The 18,267-nt window shown below is 35.5% G+C and overlaps 3 protein-coding genes across 3 annotated transcripts in view; 2 read left to right on the top strand and 1 right to left on the bottom strand.

Annotated features, from left to right (window-relative positions):
• Positions 1–420: 420 nt before the first annotated feature.
• On the bottom strand, positions 421–9,050 carry LOC131993152 (cytochrome P450 3A27-like). Its single transcript, XM_059358913.1, has 13 exons — positions 8,895–9,050; positions 8,654–8,747; positions 8,345–8,397; positions 6,714–6,813; positions 5,378–5,491; positions 4,230–4,315; positions 3,973–4,115; positions 3,763–3,887; positions 3,553–3,637; positions 3,211–3,371; positions 2,142–2,368; positions 1,482–1,644; positions 421–1,388 (listed from the first exon to the last, which is right to left on the bottom strand). Exons 1-13 carry the CDS (start codon positions 8,951–8,953, stop codon positions 1,314–1,316), a joined length of 1,485 nt encoding a protein of 494 aa, XP_059214896.1. The 5' UTR covers positions 8,954–9,050; the 3' UTR covers positions 421–1,313.
• An 850-nt stretch (positions 9,051–9,900) lies between these two features.
• Positions 9,901–13,694, top strand: mrpl57 (mitochondrial ribosomal protein L57). Its single transcript, XM_059358914.1, has 2 exons — positions 9,901–10,039; positions 13,087–13,694. The coding sequence occupies exon 2, from the start codon at positions 13,102–13,104 to the stop codon at positions 13,411–13,413; it is 312 nt and encodes a 103-aa protein (XP_059214897.1). The 5' UTR covers positions 9,901–10,039; positions 13,087–13,101; the 3' UTR covers positions 13,414–13,694.
• A 1,691-nt stretch (positions 13,695–15,385) lies between these two features.
• Positions 15,386–18,267, top strand: part of kcnh1a (potassium voltage-gated channel, subfamily H (eag-related), member 1a) — a 44,807-nt gene continuing 41,925 nt past the window's right edge. Inside the window, exons 1-2 of the mRNA XM_059358915.1 lie at positions 15,386–15,397; positions 16,316–16,671. Coding sequence (XP_059214898.1) covers positions 16,599–16,671 — 73 coding nt within the window. The 5' untranslated portion in view covers positions 15,386–15,397; positions 16,316–16,598. The remainder of the gene's footprint in view (positions 15,398–16,315; positions 16,672–18,267) is intronic.

The raw sequence follows: 18,267 nt of genomic DNA, 5'->3' as shown, positions 1-18,267 counted from the left end.
ACAACTTCACCAATCTTCACTCTTTTTTTTAGTTGAGAGCCATTTAATTTTAATCACTCATGTTCAAACGTTTTAAAGAATGTCTCATTTTAGAATGAAAAATGTGGTTATATCATTATAATAAATGTCTATTAGATGATTATTTGTGGGACATTTGTGTGAGCTATGAATGTAGTTTGGGAAACCTCGGTCATCCATACCCCAGAAAAACTGACTTCAGCTGTTTCACAGCAAACTTTCACGAAGCCTTCAGAGGAGTGGACCCGATTTGTACCCTGTTTTAAAGTTATTATTAAAGAAAATTATACAATCTGTGTCTCCTACTATGTGTCATGATTTTTGATAAACTGGTGATCTGGTTATTAGGGGTGGAAATCAATTCAGCATCAACACACAGATGCCAAGAAGCCCACGAGATGGTGCTGAGTTAAGATACTTTTTTATTTTTACTTTTTAATCAAATAGTCCTTTACTTTCAAATTACATATACATATTTTTCAAATTACATATACATATTTTTCAAACTACATATACATATTACTGTGCAAAAGTTTTAGGCAGGTGTGAAAAAATGCTGTAAAATAAGGATGTTTTCCAAAATAGCAATGTTAAAAAAATCAAGACTTTACAGGAATGTATCTCATGTGTATGTGAATGTATCTTGCAATAATAAGTTAGTATTTCAAAATAACAAACCTCAAAAGATATTAAATTAGTTTGAGAAAGTTTCATATTTCAAGATACTACGTCATTTTTTTAGTTTTTAGTTTTCAAGACAGGCAGGATCTTTTTTTTTTTTCACATTATTGAAAATGGGCTTCCAAAATAATCCAAGATAAGCAGTAGTAAAAGACAAAACAAAACTCAATAAAAAGTTGGTTAATTTTTAATTAATTCAGTAAATATAGTTCATGTAAATTAAGTCCCCAGTGTGTCCCTGGTGAGGCTGAATCAGCCACTAGGGGGAGATAAATACCACTGCCAAAAATCAGAAACTTCTAATCGGGTTGTAATATTATTACATTAAGCACATACAGTTAAATGTGAATATATAATCATCTACACTGACAAATTGATGGCTGTTTGAGCTATTTCAAAATTAGATATTTAAACTATATTGGTGCTTGGATCAATTAAATGTACATTTTTTAATCTTCCCTGTACAAAAAAGGTCTCTCAGGAATATGTTTCCATTGCAGAGGAGTCAGATTTTGAGTATATGAGTGTTAGTCGTATAAACACTTGATGTACGAACAACAACAAGATATTGATAAGGATTCAGAAATTAGAAATTAGAGATGCTCTCTCTTAAACTACTGTTCTCTGGGAACAAACTTGAGTTTTATTGGCTTCGGCGGCTGGCCCAGCCAGTTAAACGCCAATGGAATCTAAAGGAGGAAATAAAAGCAAAATCAGGGACATGACAGCAGTGTTAATGCACATGAATGTGTGTGTTGCTGTGCACGGAGCGGTTTTCTTACTACGGTGTCTCTGCACGTTTCCACAGTGTAATTCTGCAGGAGACGGATAAGAACCACCTTCATGGTGAGGAGAGCGTAGCGCATCCCGACGCAGTTACGAGGACCGAGCCCAAACGGCATGTAAGCATAGGGGTTCACCTCCTCCCCGCCGTCTTTATTGAACCTGCAAAAACAGACAGGTAAGATAAAGAGCTCAGCACTGGCAGAAGACAAGAAGTTTATTTCTTATTTCATTCACTCCTTCTTCTGAAGAGGATTTTGTGATATGACTGAAAGAGCTGGTGTGGACTTTGTGATGGGATTGTTTTGTCAAAACGTACATAATTTTCACCCTTTCTTGTGGAGGAAGAGACTATTCTCTATTATACATTCATTAAAGATATACTATGCAGGAATTGTTAACAAAAACAGATTCACTTTTGTTTTCCAACGAGCTTTGTCCACTTGCCGTTACACTTCCTTATGTTTACATTTTTCTGCACTGTGTCCGCAACTTTCAGAGCTTGTGCCCAAAGGGTGAAGCCCAATAACACAGCAAAATAAAAGGAAAAAATATGAAAATACAGATGTAGACACCACCATACACTTAAGTTCACTGTTTCTCAGTAAAGCCCTGCATATTAAACCTTTAATGTAAAGCTTAGTACAGTGTATGTTTACCTCTCTGGTCTGAAAAGCTCAGGTGAGCTCCAAAAGCGTGGGTCCTTGTGCAACACTACCACAGGAATCCCAACCAGGGTTCCTTCAGGCACGGTGAGCCCGTGGATCTGGACAGTTTTTTTGCACATCCTCTCAAGCCGAGGCGCGGTGGGATGCAAACGCATGGACTCATTAATGACCTGGTCCAGGTACTGAAGACTGGCCACATCCTCGTATGAAGGAGAAGCCTGCAGGCAAAAGCAACAAACACGAAGACAAACAGACGAGGATCAGAACAATATGTGATGTCAGCTATTAAGGCGAGACACTACAGGCAAACACTTTTTAATGTCTTCTTTCAGAATAGTGGAAAGAAAACACCGAAAACAAACTTTTCTGTGTAATTTTTTTAACTAATATGTACAGTTCTCCTAAATTCACTAAAAGTTCTATTGCAGCGTGTAGTACCACGAACGTAGTCTAAACCTCGTCATCACAAAAAGCTCCCACCTGCAAAATATTGTGTTTCACATGTTCTATATTGTTGCTGCTATGAGTTAGATTCAATATATATATATATATACATTTCCATTAAGAACTTATGAGATCTTTAGTTTTCTCAAAATGAGTTTTTTCTCACACTCTGAGCCATAAATTTCAACTTCAGCTCCACTCACAGACACCAAACTAACCAGTTTTATTCCTAACTATAGTTTGTAGGTTTTCACAGAGGGGTTTGTCTAAATATCATTCACACCCTGATTCATACAACATTAAAACATATGAGGATTTCCTTCTGTAAAAAAAACTTCAATTCTAATAAATCAAAAAAATAAAATAATAACTTTGAAATTTGCCTTATCCAATGTTGTTCCATGAAATATATGCAAATTAGCCCATATTTAATGAGTTTATGCATTATATGTAAACATACAATTTCAGAAAACCTCTAATGCAGAAAAATATTGTCTGAATGTAAACAACAAACTGGGGAAGTTCCATTGTGATATCTATAAGTTAAAAGCTAGTAGTGTCTCCCCTTCAATCAATAATTTTCATTTTTTTATCAGCAAAACAACAGTTACTGTACATCTCTTGCGAGGCGGGCATCGATCTCTTCCTGCAAAGTCTTCAGCACCTCAGGGTTGGTGGCCAGATTGAAAAGGATGTAACTGAGAGTGGCACTGGTGGTCTCATAGCCACCAAAGATGAAAAGGAAAGCCTGGGAAAGGATCTCGTGTTCTGTCAAACCTACAATAAAATAAAACGAAAATTTCAGTATTTACTCATGTGTTTCTGCTGAGCTACGTAACTTCATGAAAGTGCAGAACAATTCAAACCACATTTGTGCTGATAGATTCTAAGAAAAATTAGCCTTTGTCTCTCTGTGTTACCTTGACTTTATTAAAATACCACTGTGGTGCAAACTTGCCTTTACTTGGCTGATTTTGTTCATCCTTTATATCTGCTTCTGGTATCTCGTTCTGAAGCAACACCTGCAGGAAGTCTGGTCGATTCTAGATCAGCACAGAGAACATTTATCACTAGAGTGTAGATCTTCTCATCTTGTCAAGAATGCAAAAAATTGTAATTCCCTGCCGCATTTTTTTCCTTTTTAAATTGGCACAGATGAAATGCTTACAGGTTCTTCTGCACCATGCTCATCTTTAAATTTCTTGATGAGGTTGTAGAAATACTCCATACTGAGTTTTGGGAAAATTTCAACTTTCAGGAGATTTAATAGGCGGGTACCAAAGGGCAACATCACTGAAAGAAGAACAAAATTAACCAAAATTAGTACACAGTGATCCAGTGACGCTTGAATGATCAATGAGGTAAAGGGAGTACATACTTGCTAATAAAAATGGCCACAGTCTGAAGTTCATTACTTTCTTGATATGAACAATAATTGGATCATCTGGATTGTCTATGGAGTTCGCCTCGACACTGAAAGATGCACTGGTCACAACGTCCAAACTGTACGGTCCAACGAATCTGCAGCAGAAAAAAAAGGAATAGGTAGCGGTATAACATGGATTAACTTTTTCTATGTTTTTTATTTAGACAGACAATAATGATATCCTGGCATGCAACAGATGGACAACATACTGTTTGACATCCACGGATTCCTCCAAATTGGCTTGTCCAAGTTTTTTAGCGAGTCGGTCTGCATAGCGAGTGACGATGGGAAAAACCTTCAAACATAAAGAGCTTTAATGTTGATAATGTACTGAACATATTTATTTATATCACTGATCGGTTTACATGGAGAGACGGTGGACGAAACGTAAATGCAACTTTGATTTTTTCACGTTATACATATTGAATTATTTACATTTTTACAACCTCTTCTTACAGCCTTTCCTGTCCTCTCAGCAAAAAAAGAATTGCGGCTTTGAGGTGAGAAGCACAGAATTTGATGTTTTTAACAGTAAGTAGTTTATCCAAACAGTTTAATTTTAGCAACATTTTTTTTTTTTCAAACTTTTTTTATTGGGTTTTGCAGATGAGTACAACCGTATTAAAACATACAAAGAGTAAATTAGTCTTTTTTTCTTCTTATAGAAAAAACAAACAAACAACAAAAAACAAGAGTGATCATGGAAGCATTGCTGCATACCCGAACAACCCACAGAACCAGAACAGCCACAAAAAACAAAAACAAAAAATAAATAAAATAAAAACAAACACAGGCACATCAGTCAGGTAATAGTAAACTGTAATTGAAATAGCAACAGACATCCTAAATCAGAGTAGTGGCATGCGACCCTCAACACACCAGAAGCAACACATCCCCCCCTCTAAGTTGCCTCTGTCATGTCAGTCAGGGGTAAGTGGGAGATCTGTCGTCTTAACATATTGTAGGAATGGGCCCCATAGTTTCCCAATTTAGCAACATTTTTAAATGAGACTTTTAAAGTGATATTGACAGAAATATCACAATTTTAAGCTTCATTTAGCTACATTTTCTAACTGACACTTTCTTAACCAGGAAGTTCAAATTTTGACAATAATGCCTGTTTGTCCAGTTTCTTTCTTTGATAAACTTTTTTTTGGTGGTTTAAAGCACACAAATGTTCAGAGGGTTAAATAGGATGATTATTTGTCTTTGTCTATGATCTTTTTTTCATCACATACAACATAAATACATAAAAACAATAGTGTTGCATTTATATTTTTTTGTGTTTTGATCCCTATCACTGCACAAGGTCGATAGAAGCAGATGGCAGAAGTTGTTCCTGGTTACTGACACTGACCTGTTTGAGTCTTCCACTGGTGAAGCAAGGGGATAAGGTGCTCCTCTGTCTTTTCCACCTTTCATCTTTAACTGCTGTAATTCCATCATCCATAGGTCCTACAATTAAATTCTCCTGTGAACAAGAGTCTAGTTACACTGAATGTTTAGATTCTTGTAGAGAAGAGTTTACAGTTTATGTCCTCTAACATTTCTCCTTCTCTGACCGCATGACTTATTTTATTATATCCTTCCTTCCAGTGGGACACTGCATTTTTTCTGCATATAATTTAATTCTTTATGGGTCTACAAAATACAGAAATCCAAGGGTTAACATGTATCCGAATTGAAGCAACAACATATCAATCCGGACACAAGAAGTTTTTTTAAAGGGATAGTTCAGATTTTTTTCAAGTGGGGTAGTATGAGGGACGATGGTGGCCCCTAGACCCCAGTTTGGAGCTCAGTTAAAGGGTACACTATATTTTTAACATTTTCACGGCTTTACCTCACTGTCAGACAGCTCTTTCCGACGGACTCCACCAGACTCCATTGACAAAAACAGTAATTTTACCCCACAGAACACAGAAGTTGCTTGTGTATCGCTGCCTCTATCGGCTAATTACTGTCTGACTTTTGCTCCCTGTCTGATGGCAAAATAAAGCAGCAAAAATATTCTACACATAGCTTACGCCTAAACTATGTGTAGACTTAAACTTTTTCTATGTCGCTAAAATACATTTTGCTGCTGCCCGTCCAGAGCAGTGCACCGCTTAGCTTCCAAGCCAGTACTCCCACCTGCTTCTCCAAACTGGTGGTTTTCTGACCGTCAAAAAGGTCAAAATGTCTTGAAATGTGATCTTCAGCAGGATCAGTCTAGCTTGTACATGCTTTGCTAAAACCACAGATGCATTTTACTTCTCTAATACGTGTGTTCTCCTGTGTCACTGGTCAAACACCTTCCTGCAGAAGTTGTTTAGTGCAGTCATGTGTCCTCAATCCTCAAGCAGAAATGATTCTGATGATTCTGTGCAAACTACAGGATGTTACCCTAGATCCAAACATCCTGAGTTGAATGAGGCATAGTTAGCTGCCTTATCTTCCCTAATCGTTCAGCTAAGTAGTTTTTTTTTAAAATAGTCCTTATCTTGATAGGATGGACATAATAAGGTTTTGATGCATACATATAGTCATCACATACAGTCATTTGCCATAACATAAATAACATTACACTTTTGTTATTCTTAAATCATCGCAGGAAAATATGTTGCTTAATATGCACCTTCCCTGCAGAGTGATGCACGGGAGCAGATATGCTGAACTTTCACATGTAAAATAACATGCAACAAGTCTCTTACCCTGCGGTTGGTAAACACAGAGTAGCACTCCTTCACCATCACAGTTTTAATCATCTCAGGGTCTGCCACCATTAAGACTGGTGATCGTCCATCAAACAACCTGCACAAAAAACATCACAGTATGAAGCATGAGCAATTGCTTAACATGGATATATCACAAAGCATCCATGTGAGCTCAGAGACAGAATTAAATAAAGTCCATAAAGAAGCTTTACAATTTAAAAAAAGTATTAGAAAGGCAGTTGATGAGATAGCTTAATCAGATTTGTTATATGTACTCAGTGGTTATCAAAGCTTTTATTCACATTGCTCTTGTGTATTTCAGGTACCCTGTTGATGAAACAGGTAGTTGTAAATAACCCCTATAAAATGTCTACTCCTCAAGAGAAGGCACAATGTGTATCAAGGTTTATTGAAACAAAAACAAAAAAATTCTGTGGGGTATGTTAAAGATATCATGTATCGAACAAAGACACGGGACATCACTGACCTAAAGCAAAAGACCACTGATGACATTGTGACCATTGAGGCTCTGCTACAGCAAACATGGCAAGAAATCAAGTACCGTCTTGATGTGCTTTGTGCAGCTAATGGCCCCTGTAGAGGTGTATTAAATGAGGCAAGAAAACCTTAATATCTACTCCTCATTTTGTGATAATTTCCACATATTTATCTGCTCATTTTTTTTGGTAATATTTTTTTTAAGTTGTAAAGAGACTTTATGGACACCCTGTATATGTTGATGGAAATATTGACCTTTTACGAGAAGGAAAGAAATATCTTAATCTTTATCGGAGGCTATCCAAAGCTGACATAAACCTAAATGGTGAATGAATATGTGGATGCAGTAAAATGAAAAAAAGTTAATTTCTTCATCTTTAAATGCTTTTGAAAGATATATTCTATTAAAATGTGATAGAACAGATTTTTATATTAAAAAATGTCACAAAATAACCTTTAACTGCAAATAAAGGAGGATTTTAACAAACAGATGAACAAAAGATAACTTTTTAAAATTTTTTTTTTTTTAAATTTAGTGGTGGAAAGTGCTACAGTAGTTCAATACATGTTTGAGGAACCAGAAGCCTCCTTATTCTTTATTTTAGTATTTCTATTTGTAATTTTACTCCATAAAATTTCAACTGCAATTAATATTTGTTTTAATTGTATGGCATTTTCGCAAAAGATACATTTCTTAAATTTCTTCTCAGATAAAAAATTTACATTAAAATCATGCTTCTTATATATCATAATATATTTGGCTTGTTATACATACACACATACACACACACACACAAACACACACACACACACACACACACACACACACACACACACACACATATATATATCTCTTTTCAGATTGTTTAATTTAAATAACTAACTTTAAAGCCTCATTAGAAAGAAAAAAAAGTCCAATATTTAATAAAGCAAAGATTTGAGAGAGAAAAAAAAGAGATAATGTTTTCTTTAGTACCGTCCTATCAAACCTCTCATGAACTCTCTGATTTATGCTGTAGCTCCTTGTTTGTACTGATAGGCCTACTTCTGCTTTTACTAGTAAAATTATCTTCTTCCACCACTGATGTCATCTTTTGGAGTTGGCTTTGAAAGCTAAAACAACAACTCACCCCCAGACGTCCCCATACTTGTCGTTGCACTCACGGTCAAAAGAATCGAATCCCTACAAGGAATTAAATTATTAAAAAAAAAAAGGTGTGTTTAAAGGTTAAAAGGCACAACAGCGCTTCCAAGAGGTACAACCATTAAATGTATAACGGGTGAAATTAATGAAATCATTGCCAGGCAGGTTACTGAGACTGTTGAATTGTGTTTTCATGAAACATAAAAGGGGCATTAATTGTGAACAAAATTATACATAATAAGGACAATTTTAAACACTAATTCTCAGAGATGTGTGCTTGTTTATGTGTCATTACCTTCCTGTTGTAATGCATTGTCCCAATGAAAGGTAGAGGCCTTGGTCCAGCTATTCCCAGCTTTTTGAAAAACCTATATGGCCAAATGCTATACCTATATTGTTAAAAAACAACAACAACAACATACATATTACATTTGTTACATGAACATTATAGCTACAATCTTAAAGAACAATCGATCCAGTATAAACCTTAAATGTCGCAACCTTATTCGATTTTGACAGTTTCAGACACTACTCACAGAAATAGCAGAGTGAGAAAGAGAGCCACTAAAGTCCAAGTGGCTGCTGAAAACAACATCTTGACTTTAGGTCGAGAGGATAACTGGACACGCACTACAGGAATAATGAGGAAATGCGCAGAGCAAGAAGTAACCTTAACTGGCTTCTGGTGGGAGGAGCGCTCAGCGAGATGGCGGAAAAGAAACCCAATGGTGTTTATGTAATAAGCTAGGGATGTTTATTAACTTCTGTGGGTGGAGCTACAGGCAGCTGTGATTCAAACTTTAGAAAACTCTTCTCCGAACTTATCCTGCATGCAGAAAGCTCATCAACCAAACAAAATTATATATATATATATATATATATATATATTTATATTTATATATATATATATATATATATATATATATATATATATATATATATATATATATATATATATACATACATAAATAAATAAAAAAACATTATAATAAACAATAATAATAATAATAATAATAATAATAAAATAAAAAAATAAATAAACAATAATTTCTTCTTTCTGTTCTAAGGCCTACTACTTTGTGGATATTACAGCAATGTAAATATGCAATAGTCCATATAGAAATTGGCTAATATAGTAGTATGGTGAATGTGCAGGCTACTATGACAGGATGGAGAAGAAGCTGTATAAAGCAATCTTAAACATGCAAAGAGGTGCAAGACTATGCAAATTGATAGAACTTGTACAAACCTTTAATTTGATTTAACTTTTTAATTATTACCTATTTATACAGTCTATGATTATTACGTACAATGTATGTCCTTTAATTCATTTCCTTGTTTGTTTCGGCTTAATTTGAGATGTTTTACTTATCTGCTAAAGATTGTATCATGCTACTTTAAACAAACCTAACTAGTTGTTTTATTTATTTAATTGCAATCTGTGCTATTGCACTGATAACACAAGTAGGTCCTATAAAACATTATGCAATATTTTAAAGTTGGATATAATCGCTAAAAGCGTTTTGAACAGATTTGAGCCTTCTTCTACACCGTAGATGACCCGGATGTACATTAGACAAGCTCAACCTCACCACACATTTATCTTGTTTAATGCTGTGATTTTGGGGCTTTTTGTCCATCTTGTCGCCGCAAAGTGAATCAAATCCATCATCGTTACAAGGTAAGAAGAGGAACAAATGTGTGGCTTACAAGTTAATGTCTGTTACGGGTGTTAAAAGACGTTGTTATTAAGCTGTCCTTGGTCCGGGACGTTAGCCTGCAGCTAAGCTACGCTAGCTTCACATTGAACGTCAAAAATGATACATTTCAAAATGTTTGTATACATTTTTTTGTAAAGATGCAGATAAAATTACTGTTAAATATAAATCCAAAAACACTGTATCACTCCCAATAATACAGTCGGGAAGCTAACTAAGTGCATTTACTCTACCTAAAGTAGCAATACTAGAGTATTAGGTATTGGCATCAAAATATACTTAGTCTTTTAATTAATTAATGATTTTTATTATTAATCTGAATCTGCAATCTAGCTGTTAACTAAAGCTGTCATACATGCATGTGCAGTTAAAAGTAGACCCAGACCGATACAGGATGTATCACCTTCGTTTGCACTACGGTACAGTTAGATCTGCATTTTTTATATATGTAATCCATACCAGTATATACTGCATTTTTTATATAATTCATTCCTGTATATATTGCACTATGATCCACTTAATTACTGCTTAAGCCCTTCTGGTTAAATGCTTTCTGCAGTTCGTTGCTTTGTACTTGTGACATGTGCAATGACAATAAAGTTTAATCTAATCTAATCATCTAATCTAATACAGGATTTTTGAGACTGATGCCGATATTGACTTTTTCTGGAAATTAATTGTTAACTGATACCTTGGTTGATATTTTTATTTTTATTTTTTGAGCTGGAATGAAAATATAACTTTTTTTAATTGGGATTCACCACTTTGCAAAGGTACATATAGGGCTACTTTCCAAAACCAAAAAAAAGTTATTAAATAATATTTAACATTGCTATATATTATACCAACAATGTATTACATTGTCGGCCAATTATATAAATGATAACTGACAAAATAAAGAATACATAGGAATAAAATAATTTGGTAAATAAACATCATTGGTCAATTGCTGACTATTAAGAAAAAAGAAAAATATAGCTAACACAATTTTTAAATCACGCTAAACAACATTCTCTGCGTCATATATTGTGTAAAAAAAGTTTTCATATGGGCTCATATCGGACAGCGTATACACGATACCGATATGCCTTTGATAGGCAGATTATATCTGTCTACCGATATATTTATTTTTGCTACATTTCAGAGGCAAAAAATTTTGTTCATTACATGTATTTGATAACTGTAGTTACTTTGCAGATTCACATTAATAATACATAACATAATCAACAAATCAATGATTGTGTAATGTTTTTTTATTTAACTTGGCTACCCAGCAGATAAAGTAGTTAAAATTTGCTCCAGCTCATTAATAAAAATAAAATAATAAAATAAATATAATATAATAATATTATATTATATTTTTATTATTATAAAATTATGAAATTTAATTAAATTATTATTATTAATAATAATATAATAAATATAATAATAAAAATATTGTTGCAAACACTTTTATACTTTTACTTATTTGAATGCACAAGTTGTGACAATGGTGCACTTCTACACTGGTATTGCAATTCTAGAAACTTTCCCCAGGAACCTTTTTGATCGGTCATGTTGCAATACATTTCTCAGTAATCTCCCCAAAACTGTTTCAGATGACATCCGATTTGCTTTATTGTTTTCTAATTTTCCAGTAATGCTTGATGATGTCAGAAGTAGGCTAGATCAGGTCAGTATTTTGTACAGAGGCACTAGACATGATTACATCATCAACAAACATATATATAGACTAATATGTGAATGTACATATCACACAGAGACAGAAAGTCAACATAATACACATATCTACCATCATATTAAATGTAATATTGCAGCCAGTGATAAGTAGCTAATAAAAAAAGGGTTAGTAAATATAACTGCTTATTTTGTTATATATCTGCAATCCAAAAAAGGTTTGAAGGAAATTAAAATAATTCTTATAAAGTCAATATCTTATGACGTGGGGTTTTCTCAGTTCCAACACTATATTTACAAGCTCTGTGGCACTTGACGAGAAAACTTGTAAATGTGACATAGAGAGAAGATCAGAATCTCTATTTGGGGAAAAGTGTTTGTTTTAAATATATTCATGTAAATATTTACATGAATATATGTTATGCAAATTATTCTTCCTTGGATGTTCATTACAAATCTCAACCCAACCCAGTGAAAAATAAGCAGTTTGTGAGGCCTAGAATACACAGAAAATCTAAATATTCAAATGTACAATACAGTACAGTACAGTGCAGTCAACACTTTGTCTGTTTAGGTTTGAGGAGGTGGTGTACAAGACTTTTTTGTTGAGTTTATTTTCTGAATCTCATACCTCCTTTACCTTAAATGTCACTATACGAGTTATGACAGAAGAACAAAGCCGTAAAACCAAAACAATGAGTTTCTTTGGGCTTGTCACTACCAGCGACCCCTTTCATACACTCTGTACATGTAGTCACTTGGTTTCCTGTTGATAAGAAATAATAGTTGCAGCAGCATCAAACAGTTTTTACTGTTACACATTTGACTTTTTACACAATAACCTGGTGGAGATGTGATGTCATTGCCATGTGCTACTATAAAATTGTTACAATGCATGACTCATCAGTGTACCAAGGTCAACAATAAGTAACCTCATCAATGCTGGAAAAACAGTTCACAGCCTCATGAAGTAGACACTCCTCTAAGATGCACCCTGATAATACTAGTATATATTTTTGTTGTTTTAGTTTCTTTTCAGTTCTGTGTAGGCTTGTATTTTACATACTGTTTCTTATCTGATTTGCTTCAATTTCAACAACAGTGTTTAAGGAGCTTAGACTTGTATGATATGCAGATTAACAAATGGGTCACATTCCTCCCTGTTTGTAGTAAAAAATGAACCTCTTTTAAACACGTACTGATGTTGTGGTTTTTATGGTCATATGAGTAGTATTAAATACATGTATTGAACACTGATTTCTGGCATAAACAGTTCCACTGTCATTAAGCGATTCATTTTTATTATTCATTTTTTACTGTTTCGCCTTTTCAGAAATAAATTGCCACCATGTTCCTCACCCTCACGTTGCTGCGAAAAGGAATCCCTGGGAAGCAGTGGATCGGAAAGTATCGTCGTCCACGGAAAATAACATGGCAGATGCAAAGCAATATGCTGAAGCACCTGGAGCGCGAAGCTGAGAACGAATACTGGATCAGCCGGCCATACATGACGGAGGAACAGGAACACGGCCACGCTGCAGAGCGGCGAGCCGAAAACTGGCGCAAGATCAAGGAGGCTAAATTCTGCAATTTTCCTGAACACAAATACGTCACGGATCACCTGAGTCATCTCAAAATCACCAAGACTTGGTCGAGTTAATGTGAGCGGATAAATGACATGCAAAGACTGTCTTTATAATGGGACAATATTACGTGTTAATGTGTGCAGGAAAGCTTGAGTTTGTTATTTGTGTTTAATAGGATCCAGACTTTGTACACGGAAAGTCCACAATAGACTGTTTTCACACTATCTAGCTTCATGAAACAAATTTGTAATAATTTTGTTTGTGGTTCTGTATCAGACTGAATACACACCTCAACACGACTGTAACAGCTCCACATTCAATGCAGCTCATTGGATAAAAACTGCTTAACATTCTGCACCTGATCTCCAAAGTCCTTATTTTAGCTCTCATTATCAAAATACACTTTCAAGTTGGGAAAACCAGGCTTCCCACTGGATATGAAACCTCTATAATTATATGAACTGCGGAAGTGTGTTCCTTGAGGAGGAATTATATAAATAGTCTGGGGAGGTTGGGACAAAATTACGTAATTCTTACAGGGGGTTAATTTCCCTGTAATATGCATTCTGCTGTTTTACATTGACTGTATTAAAAGGGTTTTCACTGTCAGTAAGCTCAACTCTAGCTGAAACTAGAGTGTTTAATCCCCTTTGAAGTTATAAAATCCAGGAAGGAATAAACTCTCAAGGTTCAGGAAAAAGCTCTCACTTAATTAATGGATTCTCATAAAACTTTACATTTTTTGTCATAGTGGGACAAAATGTTAATGTGCTTCTATTTGGGGAACAAATAGGCCTGCTGATGTTCTAACACCTGCTATTCAGCGGCTGTCGGTGCGTTGTCCAGGAATTTGACCCTCAATGAAAACTCCGTATCTGCAAGCCGTTCACATGCAAGATACTGTGTCCTTGACTTACCTGATAACAGGTTTTGGTCTTTCACTCCAGCATTGATACATAACTACAGGAATAGCCTGCAGGTGATTATGAAGTCACCTGTATTGACTTGTATAACCTTATAGGGTTACTAGAAAGCTTGAAGGTGTGTGCACCATAAAATGAAGCAACCACTGACTCAGGAATCAACAGCCCTTAAATGGAGCCATGAACTATTTTGCTTGTTACTGATAACAAGTTACTTTGCAAGCTATGAGACAATGTGTGCATTTGTGTGACCCTTCTAACACATTTGTGCCCAGACACTATATTTGGTATGGTGAGGAAAACATTTGAAAGTACTGATAAGTTCAACTTTGAACTTTCTTTTTTAGATCTCATGAAAAATCACACGTTTAGCAATAGTCAAAGTCAGGGCTTTTGAAGAAATTGTGTTTATCAAGTGTTTCCATAAGAGATATTCTCTGCATATGTGTACATCTCTTATTCTAACTATATCTTCTATTTAACTTGTTACAAGCCCATAGTTGCCAAATACCTGGTTGTGCTCCTTGTAGTTTCTCTTATATTCATTTCCTTATCATGCTATTTAGTTTTTGGTTTTTCTGTTTATTCCTATAATATAATTTGTTACGAAAACAGTTGCCCAATGTGCTTGAAGACTAGAATAAACATTTCTTGATATTTTTACTTCAAGAACCTTACCACTAAAGTAAATTAGAAATCAGTTGCAGTCACAAATAGGTGAGCATAAAACTGCAATATCCTGTGCTTCTCTGCAGCACACAGTAACCTGCTGGTTTCCATCCAGTCTGATTTACACCTGCACCAACAGGTGAACCCAATGAACAAACTGAGAGGACAGAAAACCATCAGAGAAACCACAGGTGTGATAAACTCTTGGCCTGTTGTTTTTCACAGAGGCTATTTTTATACTGTGTATTCTGTTTAAATTTGATGGAAATGTTGTCACCAGGAGAATAATTTGAGGTCTGTTTTAGTATGGGCACTGCAGGGTTCAAAATAATTGAATGGGATTTATGAGCCGGTGGGAAAAATGCAGGCTTTGAAAAGAGCCAATTCTACTGCAGGAGTCAAGGGGAAAGAAATCCACGTCTCAGTATTGCTGCTCCTTTGGGAAACCCATTTCAAGAACACGACTGTAAGCATTTAATCCATGAAAAACTTACTAACAATCCTCCTGGGTTGATTGCAGGAAGCGTTCTCAACTGTTCCTCTCACAGTTCACTGTTTTAGTCTGTGTGGATACTTAAAAACAATTGTGTCGATACATAACTCACAAAAAGGGGGCTGTTTTTGTCGACAAGTAGAAAAATATTTGTTAGGAAAAAGAATAATAAACTAACCTTTCTTGTCTGCATTTAAGGTCCTAATTCAAGTAAAAATACAGAAATATCAGCAAAATGTACTTCAAAGTGCTTGTTCTGCAGGAAAAACAACCAATCTGTGTGTCAATTTTAGGGTTTGGTTTACTGGTGACTTTTATCTTTTTTTTTTTATTTTAGAAATCTGCACCAAAATCTATTGATTAATGGACAAAATAAACCCCGGTCAATCCATATAAAACATGTTTTTCATTTTTAAATGAGCTCCACTTCAACCAACTACAACATCCTGCTTTTACACGAATGCATAAATAATAAAAATCCCAGGACGCAATACCTATATGATAATAGGTCTATAACATTAACATGGGGCATTTTGTTTTGCAATGAATACTTTTATTACTTTAAGTACATTTTCTAGACTATACAGATAATTTTACCTAAGTTACAAACATTCAGTGCAGGACTTTATTTTATAATTTTACAGTGGTTAGTAGTTTTTCTTAAGGGAGGGATCTCAGTACTTCACCAATATATTTTATGTAATATATTTTTATAAAGTAGCAATAAATGCAGTGGAATAAAAGTATAATAATCCTATCTGAATTGGAGCAAAAGTATAAAGTAGCAAAAAATTAACTCACGTAAAAGTACATGAAAACTGTACTTAATTACAGTTACAGACGGTATTTAGGGCCCTGAATTGTCAGTTTTCACATTGTTGCCTCCGGCAGATGGCGCTCCGAGTCCTGTTCGTGACACATGCGGAGGAGCAGAGCCCCGGCCCCTCCTGCACGCTGCGCCCAGGCGTTGTTTTCGTCTCCTGGATGATGAGGTGCGTAAAGAGGCGCCAGCGCAGCGCACCGGGGCTGAGGAGGTAGCTGATGAGCAGACCAGACAAACAGCTCCTCTCTCCAAGACATCCACACAGGCGTCTCAGAGCCGGAGAGACCATGAAGACAAACGGCAGATGGAGGAGTAAAGATTCACCTGCAGACGCCTGAGTGAAGAGGAAGGATGGCGGGGGGTCGGAGGGGACTTGTGGCCCCTCAGAATACTTTTTTGGAGAATATTGTCAGACGGTCGAACGGTAAGGATAATAAATAATACTGTGTATTTAACTGAGAGATTTAAACATTAAAATTATTCATCTTTCTTTGGAGCATATAGGCACATGAATTGTCTGCCAGCCTGCCTGATTAAATCAATTACCTAATTAAAGAAATTAGAGGCTAATTAGTGATAGAACGTACACACTCGTGCATTGAAAAGTTCGTGTTTTCATCAAGCTACATAGCAAAAAAAAAGTATTTAAACATTTCCATTAATTCAATTAGTGCAATAATTTTCTCAGTGACAGAGTGAATTTTCTGACTGAGCTCCTGTTCTCTGCTGGGAGTCCCTGCAGGAGTGCATGCAGAGCGAAAAAGACAGCATGCTACTACAATCATTAAATCTGCCGCTGATTACATAAACTGGAAGTCTTAACTGAAAAATTATATGGACCAGAAATGTCTTGTCTACTTTCCACAGTCTTAATGTGGAAGTAATAAAGTGTGAATACACCACTTTATTTCTAAAAGCATGCAGAATAATGTCAGCTCAGCATGATCTGTGTGAAAACAGACCAATGCCTTTGATGTTATTCACCACTATCCCCCTTTAAGCCTCAGACTGGTTTGAAATGAAACTATGAGGCATTTGTTGCTAATATCTTTTGCCTTTTAAGGAGCATTTATGCTCAGTATTAACCAGCAGTTAAGTGGTAAACAAGAGGCCAGAAAAGCTGTGTCTCATTAACTCACTGAAACATAAAGCCCTAAAAGACTTTGCACCATCTTCTGGTTTCCAGGGGGCTATAATCAATAACATAACCATCCGAGCTGTAGAACGGGATGGTTATCAGTCGTCTAACAGAAAAATAATCTGCCACGATTTTGATAACCGATTCAGTCATTTTCCGTGCAAAAATGGTAGAAATCGATTTTTTCAGCCTCTCAAATGTGGATATGTCCTGCTTTTCTCTGGTTTAAATAATATTACACTGAATAGCTTTGGGATTTGGACTGATAAAACAGCATTTAAAGACTGAGAAACTGAACATTTTCAACAAATCAAAAATAGCAAGCGGAGGCATTTTTGCTGTATCCTGGTTAAATGGATTAAAATGGTTGAATAATGTTCTTGTCTGTAATGGCTTTCATCTGACCTTATTTTATAAAGTTTGAAAGCGAGTTCCTCCTGTAAAATATGTATATTTCTTTATACAAACAACTACAAAAAAGACGTCTATAACTTGTTTGGTGACAAATGGGATTAATGTGGGTCAGCTAGTGTACAATATGATGCCCACCTACCAAACTCTGATGGAGGTCTAACTGTATTTTTGGACATTTGGGTGTCAGTAATCCTTTGGCCTTTCTGTGATATTAGATCCAACGGGAAGTGACAGGAGGAGAGTTATGACACTGGACAGCAAGCTGTGAGACAGAACCAGCAGCGTTGTGTGTGTTTCTGTCACGAACCACATTTTGGGACAGTATAAGATACACACCAGCTAATTGGTTTAAGCTTTAATGACTTCTTTTTTTAATGGGGTTTGGTTAAAATTAGGTTTGGTTTTTTTTCCTTTTCTATCACTTCTGGTCAGCCCCCCCCCCCCCCCCCCCCCCAGAGGTGCCAAGCC

This window comes from Centropristis striata, chromosome 20 (genome assembly GCF_030273125.1).
Source record: "Centropristis striata isolate RG_2023a ecotype Rhode Island chromosome 20, C.striata_1.0, whole genome shotgun sequence".
Taxonomy (NCBI): Eukaryota; Metazoa; Chordata; class Actinopteri; order Perciformes; family Serranidae; genus Centropristis; species Centropristis striata.
This window is presented reverse-complemented; position numbering and strand designations above follow the sequence as displayed.